The 17,809-nt window shown below is 40.3% G+C and overlaps 1 protein-coding gene across 1 annotated transcript in view; it reads right to left on the reverse strand.

Moving 5' to 3' along the window:
- The window catches only part of LOC109423852 (uncharacterized membrane protein DDB_G0293934), a 619,352-nt gene that overhangs the window by 141,761 nt on the left and 459,782 nt on the right, over positions 1-17,809 (reverse strand). The window contains exon 3 of the mRNA XM_062852168.1: positions 7,325-7,395. Within this exon, the coding sequence (XP_062708152.1) occupies positions 7,325-7,395 (71 nt within the window). The remainder of the gene's footprint in view (positions 1-7,324; positions 7,396-17,809) is intronic.

The raw sequence follows: 17,809 nt of genomic DNA on the forward strand, positions 1-17,809 counted from the left end.
GATGGCGGCTCCTATATTCAAGATGGCGGTTGTTTAATAAAGTTTAAGACCCTAAAACCATGCAACATGGGTTTGTTTGGTATGGGGAAGATGTCCGTAGTTTTAATATGGCGACAAGAATATTTAAGATGGCGGTCTAATATCCAAGATGGCGGCTATTTAATGTAGTTTTATGCGCTAAAACCATGCAATATGGGTATATTTGATATGAGAAAGATGTCGGGAGTCCAAAAATGGAGACCAGAATATCCAAGATGGCGGTCTAAAATCCAAGTTGGCGGCTGAATATTCAAGATGGCTGCTATTCAATGGAGTTTTAGGTCCTAAATCTATGAAATATGGGTGTATGTATTTGGTATGGGGTAGATGTCCGGAGTCCAAAATGGCGACCAGAATGTGCAAGATGGCGGCTCCAAATTCAAGATGGCGGCTATTTAATGAAGTTTATGACCCTAAAACCATGCAATATGGGTATATTAGTATGGGGAAGATGTCCGGAGTGCAAAAATGACGACCAGAATATCCAAGATGGCGTTCTAAAATCCAAGTTGGCGGCTGAATATTCAAGATGGCTGCTATTCAATGGAGTTTTAGGTCCTAAATCCATGAAATATGGGTGTATGTATTTGGTATGGGGAAGATGTCCGAAGTCCAAAATGGCGACCAGAATGTGCAAGATGGCAGCTCCAAATTCAAGATGGCAGCTATTTAATGAAGTTTATGACCCTAAAACCATGCAATATGGGTATATTTAGTATGGGGAAGATGTCCGGAGTCCAAAAATGGAGACCAGAATATCCAAGATGGCGTTCTAAAATCCAAGTTGGCGGCTGAATATTCAAGATGGCTGCTATGCAATGGAGTTTTAGGTCCTAAATCCATGAAATATGGGTGTATGTATTTGGTATGGGGTAGATGTCCGGAGTCCAAAATGGCGACCAGAATGTGCACGATGGCAGCTCCAAATTCAAGATGGCGGCTATTTAATGTAGTTTATGACCCTAAAACCATGCAATATGGGTATATTTAGTATGGGGAAGATGTCCGGAGTGCAAAAATGACGACCAGAATATCCAAAATGGCGATCTAAAATCCAAGTTGGCGGCTGAATATTCAAGATGGCTGCTATGCAATGGAGGTTTAGGTCCTAAATCCATGAAATATGGGTGTATGTATTTGATATGGGGTAGATGTCCGGAGTCCAAAATGGCGACCAGAATGTGCAAGATGGCAGCTCCAAATTCAAGATGGCGGCTATTTAATGTAGTTTATTACCCTAAAACCATGCAATATGGGTATATTTAGTATGGGGAAGATGTCCGGAGTGCAAAAATGACGACCAGAATATCCAAAATGGCGGTCTAAAATCCAAGTTGGCGGCTGAATATTCAAGATGGCTGCTATTCAATGGAGTTTTAGGTCCTAAATCCATGAAATATGGGTGTATGTATTTGGTATGGGGAAGATGTCCGGAGTTCAAACATGGTAACCGGAATATCCAAGATGGCGGTCTCAAATTCAAGATGGCGACTATTTAATGTAGTTTTAGGCCCTAAAACAATGCAATATGGGTATATTTGATATGAGGAAGATGTCGGGAGTCCAAAAGTGGCGACCAGAATATCCAAGATGGCATTCAAGATGGTGGCTATTTCATGGGGTTTTCGGCTCCAAAACTATGCAATATGCTATACAAGAGCAGCGAACAGTAACTAGTGTAGTAGATTGCACTCTGACTTTGGTGCGCTCCGACAAACACTTGGGGTTGATAACAATAAATTTCAAACAATTAGGATTTTATACTGTGTTAACCAGTATGAATTTCAGATACCAACATGGCCCAATTATGACGATAACGATAAACACACTCCATCATCATCACCAACAAACATTTCGCCCGGAACACCTGTACCATGTAATCCAAATCTAATTTACCGCAAAAGCTTTTGTCTACAATTCTCTAGATTCAATTCCCACGGTGGATGCTTCTCATGTTTGACATTGATCCGACAGCATTCGGAGATGCTCCCAACTCAACGTCTACTCTTGTCCGGTCAATGCAGAACGCTAGGGCTAACAATATCTATCACATGGCTCCCAGAGTGGCAATTGCTTCTTCGTGTCGTAAGAATCACTCCTAATGAGATTTCTTTTCTTCCCTCACCCCGATGTCAGCAGCTGCGTTACCTGGCTACCGAAGTTCAATTTAAATCTACCTGCTGGGGAAAATGTCTTTCCGATGTCACTTGTCTTGCGTTTGTTCGTTCGCTCGCAAGTTGTCACCAGAATCGCAAAGGCAAATTTTGTTACAGCAGAGCACTTTGAAGTTGAGTTGGAAGTTTTTTTTTGTAACATTTTTGGCAAGAAATTCCATTCCACTTGCAAATTGGTGCTTCCCCAGAGCGACACGTCGACGTCGCATTGGAATGGACCAAAATTTATGCAGTCCATATATAGAAGTGTAGGTATGCCGTTCCGGGAAGGTTCCGACGACGACGACGTTTGGAAGGACGCCAATATTTACACAACCAAACGGAAAGGATGTTTTTTTTTTTTTTTTTTTTTTTTTTTTTTTTAATAATCTTTATTAGTATCTCAATCAATTTTTACATTCTTCAACTTAATCTAGGTGTTCTGTGTATTATAACACACTATCATCCTAATTTGGTGAAATAAATTTAAGCTATTATCAATACTAATTAATAACATATTACATTTCATTTGCTGTAGCAGTTAAGATTTTTTGCAGGCTTTATTTTTCACCTGCGTGTCAGAAATACATTTTTTTTTCAACTTATCCTAACCCTAACCCACCTTAATACCATAGATATGTGCAGTCAGTCTAAGCTTATCCTAACCCTAACCCACCTTAAACTAATTATACAAAGAGCTAATCGTAGCAATAGAAGACTGCAACGATTTTTGACGAAAGTTGGCAATGATTTTAGTTGACATCTGTTCCAATGTTTCAATATTAGAAATTTGATGCAACTCATTAGTGCTATACCATGGAGGCAACTTCAGAATCATTTTCAAAATTTTATTTTGAATCCTCTGAAGTTGCTTCTTTCTGGTATTGCAACAGCTCGACCATATTGGGACAGCGTACAACATGGCCGGTCTGAAAATTTGTTTATAAATCATAAATTTGTTTTTGCGACAAAGTTTTGATTTTCTATTAATAAGTGGGTATAAACACTTAATGTATTTATTGCACTTAGTTTGAATGCTTTCTATATGGTTTTTAAAAGTTAAGTTTTTATCTAGTAAGAGCCCTAGATACTTAACTTCTTCCGACCAATTTATTGGAGTTCCCCTCATAGTGACAACATGTCTACTTGAGGGTTTCAAATAAAGAGCTCTTGGCTTATGTGGGAATATGATAAGTTGAGTTTTGGAAGCATTTGGAGAAATCTTCCATTTTTGCAAATAAGAAGAAAAAATATCTAAACTTTTTTGCAATCTACTACAAATGACACGCAAACTTCGCCCCTTGGCTGAGATTCCTGTGTCATCTGCAAATAACGATTTTTGACATCCCTGTGGCAAATCAGGTAAGTCGGAGGTAAAAATATTGTATAAGGTTGGTCCCAGTATGCTGCCTTGTGGAACACCAGCTCTTACAGGTAATCTATCTGACTTGGAATTTTGATAATTTACCTGAAGTGTTCGATCCGATAAATAGTTTTGAATAATTTTAATAATGTATAGTGGAAAATTAAAATGTTTCAATTTTACGATCAAGCCTTCGTGCCAAACACTATCGAATGCTTTTTCTATGTCAAGAAGTGCTACACCAGTGGAGTAACCTTCAGATTTATTGGAACGAATGAAATTCGTTACCCGTAAAAGTTGATGAGTAGTCGAATGACCATGGCGGAATCCGAACTGCTCATTGGCAAAAATAGAATTTTCATCGATATGAATCATCATTCTATTTAAAATAAGTTTTTCAAAAAGTTTACTGATAGATGACAGTAAGCTAATTGGACGATAACTAGAAGCTTCGGCAGGATTTTTGTCAGGCTTCAAAATTGGAACAACTTTAGCATTTTTCCATTTTTCAGGAAAATATGCTAACTGAAAACATTTGTTAAATATATTAACCAAAAATGATAAGCAACTTTCTGGAAGTTTTTTGATGAGAATATAGAAAATTCCGTCATCACCCGGAGCTTTCATATTCTTAAACTTCTTTATAATAGATCTCACTTCGTCCAAATCAGTGCCCAATGAATTGTCGAAAATGTTCTCATGATTGAGAATGTTTTCGAATTCGCGGGCAACCTGATGTTCTATTGGGCTAGTGAGACCTATACTGAAATTATGCGCACTTTCAAACTGTTTGGCAAGTTTTTGTGCTTTTTCAGAATTAGTTAATAATATTTTGTTATCCTCTTTCAGCGCAGGAATAGGCTTCTGAGGTTTTTTCAAAATTTTTGTCAATTTCCAAAACGGCCTAGAGCCGGGGTTTAATTGAGAAACTTTATTTGCAAAATTTTTGTTTCTCAATTCGGTGAAACGTTTTTTAATTTCCTTCTGAAGATCCTGCCAGATTACTTTTAAAGCAGGATCTCGAGTTCGTTGGAATTGTCTTCTTCTCACGTTTTTAAGACGGATCAGAAGTTTCAGATCGTCGTCAATAATAACTGAGTCGAATTTGACTTCACACTTTGGTATTGATGCGCTTCTAGCTTCGACTATAGTACTAGTCAAAGTTTCGAGGGCATTGTCAATATCAAAATGTGTTTCCAATGAAACATTAACATCTAAATGGCTATCGATGTATGTTTTATATGTATCCCAGTCAGCTCTGTGATAATTGAAAGTAGAGCTGATGGGATTAAAAATCGCTTCATGGGAAATTTGAAATGTTACAGGAAGATGATCAGAATCAAAGTCAGCATGAGTAATCAATTGGCTACAATGCTGACTTGAGTCAGTTAAGACCAAATCAATTGTTGAGGGATTTCTAGCAGAAGAAAAACAAGTGGGGCTATCGGGATATAGAATAGAAAAATATCCTGAAGAGCACTGATCAAATAAAATCCTGCCGTTTGAATTGGACTGAAGATTATTCCACGAGCGATGTTTCGCATTAAAATCACCAATTATGAAAAATTTGGACCTGTTGCGAGTTAATTTTCGCAAATCAGATTTAAGAAAATCTATTTGCTGGCCAGTGCATTGAAAAGGCAAGTAGGCCGCAATGAAAGTATGTTTACCAAAGTTTGTTTCAACAGAAACACCCAAAGTTTCAAAAACTTTGGTTTCGAATGATGAAAAAATTTGGTGCTTGATGCGCCTGTCGACGATGATAGCAACTCCACCACATGCTCCATCTAGGCGATCATTTCTATAAATAAAATAGTTTGGGTTTCGTTTGATTGAAGACCCAGGTTTTAGATAAGTTTCAGTAATAACTGCAATATGCACATTATTAACTGTTAAAAAATGGAATAGCTCATCCTCTTTACCATTTAGAGAACGAGCATTCCAATTTAAAATGTTCAAAAATTTATTTGGATCCATTACCAAAACGTAATCCAATTACTATTTTATTTGTAAATTTAACTCCAACTTGGACTGCTTCAGCCATAGTTTGAGTTTTGAACATTGCATCAATCATTTGTTGCAATTGTTCAGATAAAAAGTCAAAATCGGAAGCAGACATGCCTGAATCACGTGCATTTTCCGTATTTGATGTTTGGTGATAGGAATTATTTGAATTTTGTTTACCCGCAGCCACATGGGCATAGGTAGCTCGATTCGTTTGAACAAAATTAGAAATATTACTCACTCCACTGCTGGAGGGTAGATTATTCGCTCGAAGGTTTGTTTGGTGGTTAACTACCTCCGGCGAATAGGTACGAGCGGTATGAAAATTATTCAACCGATCGTTGATGGAAGAATTTGTGTTGTTAGAAATTCTACCTGCAGAGTTTCGGGTACGACTAGCGTTCCCATTCATCTGCCGGGCACGTGATTCGACAACTTTTTTGCGGATAGGGCAATCCCAAAAGTTTGACTTATGGTTGCCACCGCAATTCGTACATTTAAACTTCCTGGTATCTTCCCTTACCGGACAGTTGTCCTTGGCGTGAGAAGAACCTCCACAAATCATGCATTTAGCATCCATGTGGCAATGTTTCGTTCCGTGCCCCCAACCTTGGCACTGACGGCACTGAGTTGGGTTCTGGAAATTTCCCCCAGGCTTACGAAAATGTTCCCATGTCACTTGGACAAGAAACATTTTCTTCGCCTTTTCCAAATATTTCAAGTTATTTAGATCACTTTTGTTGAAGTGAACTAAATAAAATTCTTGAGAGATACCCTGCCGAGGATTCTCAGAGCGGGTTCTCTTTTTCATTTTTATTACTTGGACTGGAGTGAATCCAAGTAATAAGTTGAGTTCAGTTTTGATCTCATCAGGTGATTTGTCATCACTAGAGAGACCATTTAATACGACTTTGAACAAGCGTGCAGACCTGTCGTCGTATGTGAAAAATTTATGCTTCTTCTCAGTAAGGTACTTGAGAAGAAGATCCCGATCTTTCAGGGTTTCCGGCAATACGCGGCAGTCTCCTTTCTTGGCAATTTGGAAGGAAACCTTGATTCCCCTTATGGAGTTCAAGATCTCCTGCCTAAAACCAGCAAATTCACAGACGCTGACCACGATTGGCGGCACCCGTTGTTTTTTAGCAGAAATTGAAGTACCTGGGCTAGAGGCATCCTCAATTTGCTGTTCCGAAAAATTGTTCAGCGTTTCATAAGGATTACTCATTTCAACGAAATTTTCATCCGAAACAATTGTTTTTGTAGAAGGAAGCGGAGAAGCTGAAAGTTCTCCTTTCCTTCTAACTTTGCCGCGTTTAGCGACAGTTTTGAAACCGACTTTTTTGGAAGGAAGCGGTGAATTCAAGGATTCACCCTTCCTTTTGTTCGATGATGCAACCATGATTTAATTTGAAGCGACCTTCCAGGAGGTTTTTTCCCTAATCGGTGTCCAAGTAGGATTACCACCGTTTCACGGAATTTGACTTCCGTAAACGGGTCCAACGAATAATCGAAGGCACGGGTCCAGGCAAGGATCGAAAAGGAATCAGTAGGTATAAATTTAGCGCTGAAAAGTGCTATTGTGGGTAGTACTGAGAAGTACTGTTGAATTGCTTTAGGTAGTAAAACTTCCTGCAGCAGAGAGAGCTTACGTCCGCACAGCACAAGAGTACGATGCGAACTGAACGGAAAGGATGTTGATGGGGAGTTAATTTGTCGATGTGCAACATTGGCTTGTTGTGCAGTCGGCAGGTAGGTACCTACTTACCCGGTATCGGTAGCTGGAATCCAACACGTAGACGCTGTTCTTGTTGCAGTGCACCAACATGTCGTCCATTTCTGGAAAGAGAGACAACGTTCATTGGATTAGTTTACAAGTGAGAATTAGATTACTCGTATTTTACTATAAGCTCCCAGAGGAATAGCATGATGTAAACATATTCCGAGATCCTGTCTTCGAGTTGACTTCGTCTCACATGGTTTGGGGTTGACTATCAGGATGGGTGCGGAAATCTAACATATATTCTATTAGGTGAGTCCTGATTGGAAGAAGTGAGACGTGGGTTGGTATCATTGAATGTTAAATTAATTAGGAAGCAGATTGAAGCTACATTCCACATAGCTATGAACTGTCAAAGTTCATTTTAAATAGTTTATAGGTTCAATAGAAACAAATTGAGCTGTAATTGGTTCCAAAGTTCAAACGATGAACACGTTTACTTGTTTAGCTCGTTGAAAGTAGGCGTAACGCGAAGAGAATCAGCAGAAAAGTTTTCTGTTCCACATCTTAACATAGATAAGACTGTGTCAACAATTGTTCGCTACAACTTTCGGTTCACTTCTGCTTCCCTGATTGACTTACCTTGTATGCAATATTTTCGCAATGTGGATTATAGATGTTCTTCATCTGATTGAAAGATTCATTTTCATTTATTTAGTTAACATCAAATTCATGATAATACTGAATCAACAATTTGCCGCCATAATATTCGATTTGCAGCTGCAGCTCTCTAACGTCGGTCACGCCCAACACTCGCCAGATCACGCTCCACCTGGTCCGCCCATCGTGCTCTCTGCGCTCCACGCCTTCTTGTACCAACCGGATGGTTAGCAAACACCAACTTTGCAGGGTTGTTGTCCAGCATTCTTGCAACATGCCCTGCCCACCGTATCCATTCAGCTTTGGCCACCTTCTGGAGGCTGGGTTCGCCGTAAAGTGCAGCGAGCTCGTGGTTCATCCTTCTCCGCCACACACAGTTCTCCTGCACGCCGCAGAAGATCGTCCTTAGCACCCGTCGCTCGAAAACTCCGACCGCTTGCAGGTCCTCCTCGAGCATCGTCCATGCCTCGTGTCCGTAGAGAACCACCGGTCTCATTAACGTCTTGTACATGATACATTTGGTGCGGGGGTGAATCTTTTTTGACCGCAGTTTCTTCTGGAGCCCATAGCAGGCACGACTTCCACTGATGATGCGCCTTCGTATTTCACGGCTCACGTTTTTGTCAGCCGTTAGCAACCCCGTTAGAGTGTCCATTTCCCGGCCAATTTTCTTGTCCCGGGATTCGGGACAAAATACTCAGCTAATCCCGGGAAATCCCGGGATCCCGGGATTTTTTAATTTCAATAAAAACCTAGAAATTTGTTTTGTTTTGCTCTTGTGCAGTTCAAATATTATTATTTATTTCACACATTTATATTTTGTTTTCATTACAAGCCATTTTATCCAATTATTGTACAATGTAATGAACCATTATTCTATGTAAAAAATCATCTATAAAAAGAAATAGAGGATCAATGTTAAGTTCACCAAGAAATGTCTGTTTTCAACTCTTTAGTAGCTAATTTATTGCAAGTTAATTTTCTACAAATATCATATATTTTGAGTGGAAAAAAGCATCATAATCCGTCCAATATCGCTACGGATGATGTTTGTATTTTTGGTGCATTGTAAAAAAACGCATCTGTTCAACCTCATTGCAATTTTAGGGAATCTTTTGAACTCATAGTTTTATGAATATTTCAATACAGAAGTTTGCCTTTTTTTGCAATTGCGGTTTTTTAATAATTTTAAAGACGTTGTACTCGTTTTTTGAGATTCATGAATTCTCTTCTAAAAAAAATCGGATAATTCACATAATATAGTACAAGTTTGGACTCAGGTTTCCAAACATTACAATGTAATATAATATTTGGGTCACGTCCAGCTAGTTCTTATCGCCACTGAATAAACCAGTATAATTGAAAATTTAATTTTAAGGCATTATATAAAACCAAGGGCCCACATAGCCACAGCTGTAAAGGCGTGGGTATCCAGCATGACCATGCTGGGGGTGACGGGTTCGATTCCCAGCATGTCCAGGGACTTTTTCGTAAAGGAAATTTACTTGACTTCCTTGGACATAGAGTATCTTCGTGCCTGCCACACGATATACACATGCGATTTCACGATCAGCTGGAAGATTGGTTGCATAATACAAATATAAATCGTTCCTGTTTTTTTGTTGGCGACTTTAATGTACCAATAAATCATATCTCCAACAATGTTGTAATAAAGTACCGAAGACTGCTGGAATCCTATGGCTTCATATGTACAAATACCACCATCACTAGACCCGCCAGCGGAAATGTCCTCGATCATTTTGTGTCTAAAATGGATGATGCCAATGAAATCCGTAATGACACAATTTATTCTGCAATTAGTGATCATTTTCCAATTTTAACATCAATTAAACTCAAAATGAACAAAAGCTCAATGACTATTACAAAACAAATAATAAATCATGCAAAACTTCAAACCGATTTTAATAACTTCATTGATAGCATCGATAGAGTAGTAGACGCAGATCAAACATTATCAAATATCATAGCCACTTACAATTCTATACGCTCAAATTGTACTAAAGTTATATCGAAGAATATTGATGTTAAAAACAAACTCTGTCCCTGGTTGTCATACGATGTGTGGGTTCTTATAAGGATCAAAAATAACTATCTGAAGCGAGTTAGGAGATTTCCCCACGATATTCACTTGAGAGAAATGCTTAACCACGTGAGTAAAAAACTAGACCAGGCAAAACGTTCCTGTAAAAGACAGTATTATGAAAGTTTGCTGCAATCAACATGTCACACAAAGTTTTGGAATAATATTAATACTATATTTGGAAGAAATCGAGAGGATAAACCTATTTGCTTGATTATTGAAGGAGTGAAAACAAAAGATGATTTAGAAACATGTGAGGTGTTCAATAAATATTTCACAAGTGTAGGACACGAACTAGCAAACAATATTACCAGAAATCCCCGCATAGATCCATGTGCAAACATTAGGAGGGTAAGGAACTCTATTTTCCTTCGCCCTTCCTCCATAAATGAAGTGATAACACTGATCAATGAATTAGATTCTAAAAAGAGTTGTGGATATGATGGCATTTCAGTAAAGTTGTTGAGAAGCAATCCCTTGAAATTTGCCAAAATACTATCAGAAATATTCAATCTCATTGTATTGAATGGTCACTATCCCGATTGCCTAAAAAATGCAAAAGTAACCCCCGTTTTCAAAACAGGAGACACAGCAAGTCCAAGTAATTACCGCCCAATTTCAACTCTGTCGATCTTTACCAAAATACTAGAAAAACTGCTGGTTTCAAGACTTGTTGATTTTTTTGAGAAAAATAACGTTTTATATAATTTGCAATATGGGTTTAGGCGTGGATGTAGCACTAGTACAGCTATTGTTGAGCTCGTAGATTATGTTATAGGTAATATAGATGCTAAAAAACTGGTAGGCGGTTTGTTTCTAGACATTAGTAAGGCTTTCGATACCTTAGATCACAGAATTCTCTTGAATAAACTAGAACGATATGGTATTAGAGGAATTGTCAGATCCATTATTGAAAGTTACCTGTCAAATAGAAAACAGTATGTAGCAATTGGTAATACTAAAAGCACAATGAGAACGATAGATATTGGTGTGCCACAGGGTAGCAACATAGGTCCCCTGCTATTTTTGATTTATGTAAATGATCTTGGTTCTATTCCGTTGAGAGGTGTTCCTAGGTTATTTGCTGATGATACGGCTATATTTTATCCTAACAACAAACCTGTTGAAATCGTATCTGATATAGAACATGACTTAAAGGTGTTGGTGGATTACTTTTCGGAAAATCTATTATCATTGAATTTTACTAAAACAAAATACCTGATATTTCACTCAGCCAGGAAAAGAGTTGAACCTCACAGTAATCCCCAATTTGAACAGCTTTCTATCGAAAAAGTCAACGAATTTAAATATCTTGGAGTTGTTTTCGATTCAACTTTAACTTGGAGTGGTCATATCAGTTATATTGAGCATAAGGTATCTGTACTATGTGGAGCCATGCGTAGGGTTAGTGACTTTGTGAATCGGAAAACGTTGCTTAGTTTTTATTATGCATACATACACTCGTTATTTCAATATGTTGTTGGTGTGTGGGGAAATGCTTGCAAGTCAAGGCTTAAGAAACTACAAGTTTTACAAAACCGATGTCTAAAAGTTATCTTTAGGCTTCCTTATCTATATCCGACCTTAGATCTTTACTCGGATAGGTCTCACAGCATACTTCCAATCCGTGGATTGTTGGAACTTCAAACCTGCACAATTGTCCATGCTATCAGATACAACACCGATACACATCACAATCTCGACTTACCTATTGTAACGGTACAGTTTGGACACCCCTGGTAAGATTTGTCGAACGATCATTGTATGATTAGGATGGGCAGTGTAGGTCTGAACCGTGGTCTCTCCGGTCGCCTTTAGTGTGAACACACTCATTATACAATAAAACCTTTATTTGTAAAATTATTGAAAAATAAATAAACCGCAAGTAAAACAGTTCTTTACAACGTGGGGGCTCAACCGGGATTGATTCGTTCATTTCCCATAATGGAATTCCAAGAATTCGAGAGTCGGCTGTCGGCGATAGAAGATAGCATTCGACGCTTAGAGCACATTTTTGCTGTGATTTTCAACAACAAGCTGCTGAATGAAAACGACTTCAAAACAGTACGGACCGCAGATACTCCAACTCATGCACACAACGAGATTAACAGACAATTGGATGATGAAGCATGCAACGATAGCACCCAATCGATGGAGATGGTAAATTCTCTACCTGCCACGCAGTCTGCAGTAGTCGAGACCAAAGCGATAGTTATACGAACAAATAACATCACAAAACCACGATTCGACGGTCGTTGTGAGTATTTCACCGCTGCTGAATTTTTGGATCGGTTCGATGAATACTTGCGCGTAGATAAGCGAGAGCTGGAAGATGATGATCGGTTGGCAGCTGTATATGAATGTTTACAGGGGGACCCAAAGCTCTGATACCGAGCGTTTAAGTATCGCTTCAACAGTTGGGAGACATTTCGACGCCTGTTTTTAATGCGATTTTGGGGATGTCTGCAGCAACGAAAATTCATGTCAGAGATGGTGCATGGAAATTATGTTCAGCAAGGAAGGAAATCACGCATGGCTGCATATTTCAACCGCTTTATGACTAACGCACAATACTTGGAAGTACCACCGGAAGAAGCCAAATTTATACACATGATGGCGAATCACTTTCCACCACATGTTCAGGAGCTACTAAAACATTGTTTGGAAATCGCTGCTGCTTACAACACACTGGTAATAATGGACCAACCAAACAACAAAACCTCGGCATCTACGCATAATGATCGTTCTGGAGGGGGGAAGCTGTAACGGTACAGTTTGGACACCCCTGGTTAGATTTGTCGAACGATCATTGTATGATTAGGATGGGCAGTGTAGGTCTGAACCGTGGTCTCTCCGGTCGCCTTTAGTGTGAACGCACTCATTATACAATAAAACCTTTATTTGTAAAATTATTGAAAAATAAATAAACCGCAAGTAAAACAGTTCTTTACACTATATACAGTAGTTCAAGAAGTACCAGACAAGCTAATCAGCTTATGCGAATTGGATCTCATACTATACTTGGTCAAAAACGAATATCTGTGAGAGGACCCCAAGTTTTCAACTCTCTGCCCAACAGTTTGCAATTCAATGAAAGGCTAAACAGTTTCAAAACCAAGCTTAAAATGTACCTTAAATCTAAAATTTGCGAATTTATTTAAACCATATAAACCACTTTATTATTTATTTCCCTTGCATATGTAAAAAGTGTTGTTGTTTTGCTATTGTCGTTATTTAGTTGCCAGATTATTATTTTTTTGTGAATGTTTGTTTTGTTCTAAATTTATTCAGAGTCCCTTAAAAGGAAAATAGTTTTCCACTGGGAACTCGTGAATTTTTCTATTTTATGTTTGTTTGTACTGCCCATATTCGCATAGTCGATGTAACCACCATTGGCAATGTCACCGTACAAAAGCTAATATCTTATGCGTGTACATATTTGTGACCAGTTTTATTCAAAAGATCACAAGATCTAACCCTTAGTTAGATGTCAACGCGGAAAAAATCTTGAACTTTTTTTTATTCATTGTAAAAATTCCAAAAGTATGTTGAAAAGTACAGTGGCGCTTACATCGACTATGCGAATATGGGCAGTGTAGCTGTCCCCTTCACACCATGTGATTTGTGTTTTGTTTGTTTGTTTTGGAGTCCACTACCAGGGGGCTCGATATTGAGCTTTTTGGTGTGGGGGTCATTAAAAAAAAAAAAAAAATGGTCATTGGCAGAGGAAGCTCTCAGTTAATAACTGTGGAAGTGCGCATAGCTGAGAAGCAGGCTTTGTCCCAGTGGGAACGTTACGCCAAGAAGAGAGAGAGATAAAACCAAATTTGTCGTGAATGTTTTCTTAAGTATAACCTAGTGTCCAAAGCCCAATGGGTAGTATGTGAGAAAACCGATAAAATTCCAAAAGTGAAAACAAGGTTTTGCTTGGATATTTGGCAGTTTTAGCTACGAATGATCTTCATTCCGGGATTCCCGGGATTGTCGGGATTTCTAAAATTATATCCCGGGATTCGGGAAATCCCGAAATCATTCAAATTCCGGGAATTCTTGTCCCGGGACGTCCCAGGAAGGACACTCTAATCCCCGTCTATCGTAACATTGCTTCCAAGGCTTGGCCTGTCTCGCTCAGTCCCACTTTGTACTTTGTCTTAGCCGCATTCACCACCAGTCCGACCTTTGCTGCTTCACGTTTCAGGCGGGTGTACAGTTCTGCCACCGTTTCAAATGTTCTGGCAATAATATCCATGTCATCCGCAAAACAGACAAATTGGCTGGATTTCGTGAAGATCGTACCCCGGCTGTTGAGCCCGGCTCGTCGCATAACACCCTCCAAGGCGATGTTGAATAGTAGGCAGGAAAGTCCGTCACCTTGTCGTAGTCCCCATCGAGATTCGAATGAACTTGGAGAGTTCACCCGAAATCCTTACGCTGTTCTGCACATCGTCCATCGTTGCTCTTATCAGTCTAGTCAGCTTCCCGGGAAAGCTGTTCTCGTCCATAATTTTCCATAGCTCTGTACTGTCGATACTCTCGTATGACGCTTTGAAGTCGATGAACAGGTGATGCGTTGGGACCTGGTATTCATGGCATTTCTGGTGGATTTTCCGTACGGTGAAGATCTGGTCCGTTGTCGACCGGCCGTCGATGAAACCGGCTTGGTAACTTCCCACGAACTCATTTACTTTAGGTGAAAGACGACGGAAGATGATCTGGAATAGCACTTTGTAGGCGGCATTCAAAATGGTGATCGCTCGAAAGTTCTCACACATTAACTTGTCACCTTTCTTGTGGATGGGACAGATTATCCCTTCTTTCCACTCCTCTGGTAGCTGTTCAGTTTCCCAGATTTTGACTGCCAACTGATGCAGACAGGTGGCCAACTTTTCCGGGTCCATCTTGATGAGTTCTGCTGCGTTACCGTCCTTACCAGCCGCTTTGTTGTTTTTGAGCTGATGGATGGCATCCTTAACTTCCCTCAGCGTGGGAGTTGGTTCGTTCCCGTCCTCTGCAGCACCAACATAGTCATTTCCTCCGCTGCCTTGGTCCTCCGTGCCTACATTCTCTTCGCCATTCAAGTGCTCGTCGAAGTGCTGCTTCCACCTTTCGATCACCTCACGTTTGTCCGTCAGGAGGCTCCCGTCCTTATTCCTGCAGATTTCGGCTTGCGGCACGTAGCCTTTGCGGGATGCATTGAGCTTCTGGTAGAACTTACGTGTTTCCTGTGAACGGCACAGCAGTTCCATTTCCTCGCGCTCCGCTTCTTCTAGGCGGCGCTTTTTCTCCCAGAAGAGACGGGTCTGCTGTTTGCGTGTTCAAATGGGTCTAAGAAGAAATTCTCGTGGCTTTTGGCGCTTCGTTAATTCTAAAAGGAAAAATGATGCTATCCCAACAAACGTCCATTTGTACGATGCATGTGCGATGTCTGCACAAGAATCAAGTCATTTATGCTAAACACTTCGAATCTGTATTTTCCCTGAACGCCGCTTCTGAACGGGAGATTGCAGACGCTGTCCGTGATGTTCCCGTCGACGTCGTTGATCTAGGAATGTTCACTATAAACCCGAACATGGTCTCACTGGCGGCTAGAAAACTAAAACGATCATATGTTCCCGGTCCCGATGGATTACCTGCGGTTATCATCTGCCGTTGTATTTCTGCATTGGCACAACCTATGTGCGATATTTTCAATCGCTCACTCCAGCAGGCCAAATTCCCACGCTTATGGAAACAATCGTATATGAAACCTGTTTTCAAACGTTGTGACCGCCATAATGTCGCGCACTATCGGGGAATCACTACCTTGTCAGCTGTCTCCAAACTGTTCGAGATAATAGTATGTGGAATCATCTTCGATGCCACAAAAAGCTACATCTCCTCCACTGAACAACATGGGTTCATGCCTAATCGATCGGTCACTACCAACTTGCTGACTTTCACATCAAAGTGTTTGAGGGGAATGGAAGCAAATGCCCAGGTGGACGCTATTTACACCGACTTGAAGGCAGCGTTTGATAAAATTGGCCACGGATCTTCTACGAAAGTTATCTCGCCTCGGTGTCGCTTCGCATTTGGTGTCTTGGTTGGAGTCATACCTTACAGGACGAGAGCATCGAGTGAAGATCGACGGCTGTGTATCATCATCGTTTTCCAACAAGTCCGGAGTTCCGCAAGGAAGCAATCTTGGACCGTTGCTTTTCATTATTTTCTTCAATGATGCTGCTTTGGTTTTGGACGAAGGATTGAAGCTGATCTATGCGGATGACCTGAAGCTGTATATTGTGGTGCGTTGTATAAATGATTGCAGACATCTTCAGAACTCGCTGACACTTTTCGCAGATTGGTGCCGTATAAATAAGCTGACTATTAGCGTGGAAAAATGTCAGGTGATTACTTTCCACCGCACAGTACAGCCGATTGATTTTCGATATCATATTGAAGGAGATCCCCTGAACAGAGTGACTAGTGTGACAGACCTAGGTGTTCGTTTGGATACTAAAATGACTTTCGATCTTCATCGTTCTGAAATAGTATCGAAGGCATCGCGTCAGTTAGGCTTCATTTCCAAAATAGCCAAGGATTTTTCTGACCCACATTGTTGGAAATCTCTTTACTGTGCACTAGTACGCCCAATTTTGGAAAATGCCTCCGTCGTATGACATCCGTACCAAGTCACATGGAGCCTAAGAATTAAACGAATTCAGAGACGGTTCACCCGCTTAGTCTTGAGAAGTTTGCCTTGGAGAGATCCTGATAACTTGCCACCCTATCCAGACAGATGCCGACTACTGGGGTTGGAGACCTTGGAGCGACGGCGAAAAGTACAGCAGTCGCTACTTGTAGCAAAACTACTTAATAGTGAAATCGATGCTCCAGCATTGCTTTCTTCATTAAACTTCCGTGTTCCGACCATACATCTTCGAAATTCGACGTTACTGCAACCAACTTTCCACCGGACCGTGTATGGCTACAACGAGCCCTTCTCAGTGTGTATTCGTGCTTTTACAGATTTGGAGAAATTCTTCGTTTTTAATGAACCGATAAGAATTTTCGCTAATCGTATAAAATCTGTGGTAAATGTCGTTTATATGTATGTATGTAATATTAATTAATTTTATTCATTAAGATTAACATGTCAGATGAATTATTTAAAATACAAATACAGACACAAATACAAATTACCGCCCGCGCTGCATCCTTCTCCTCCAAAACCGCTCTGCACTCCTCGTCGAACCAATCGTTTCGTCGACTCCGTTCTACGTACCCGATAGTGCTCTCGGCTGCGTTGTTGATGGCTGCTTTGATTGTACTCCAGCAATCCTCTAGAGGGGCCACATCGAGCACACCCTCGTCCGGCAACGCTGCCTCGAGATTCTGCGCGTATGCGGAGGCGACATCCGGTTGCTTCAGTCGCTCTAGATCGTACCGGGGCGGCCGCCGGTACTGTACATTGTTAATAACGGAGAGTTTTGGGCGCTGTTCAACCATCACCAGGTAATAATCAGAGTCGATATTAGCGCCACGATAGGTCCTGACGTCGATAATGTCGGAGAAGTGCCTTCCATCAATCAGAACGTGGTCGATTTGCGTTTCCGTTTGTTGTGGTGATCTCCAGTAGGCGAATTCCGGCGCATTTTTTCTTTGAAGAGAAGAAAATTTTCTTGCTTGTTATTCAATGGGAGAAAATTTCTTCTCTTCGAAGAAAAAGTGCGCCGGAATTCGGCCACAGGTGTAACGATACGGGAGGCTGTGCTGAAAAAAGGAGCTAAGAA

This window comes from Aedes albopictus, chromosome 2, assembly GCF_035046485.1.
Source record: "Aedes albopictus strain Foshan chromosome 2, AalbF5, whole genome shotgun sequence".
Taxonomy (NCBI): domain Eukaryota; kingdom Metazoa; phylum Arthropoda; class Insecta; order Diptera; family Culicidae; genus Aedes; species Aedes albopictus.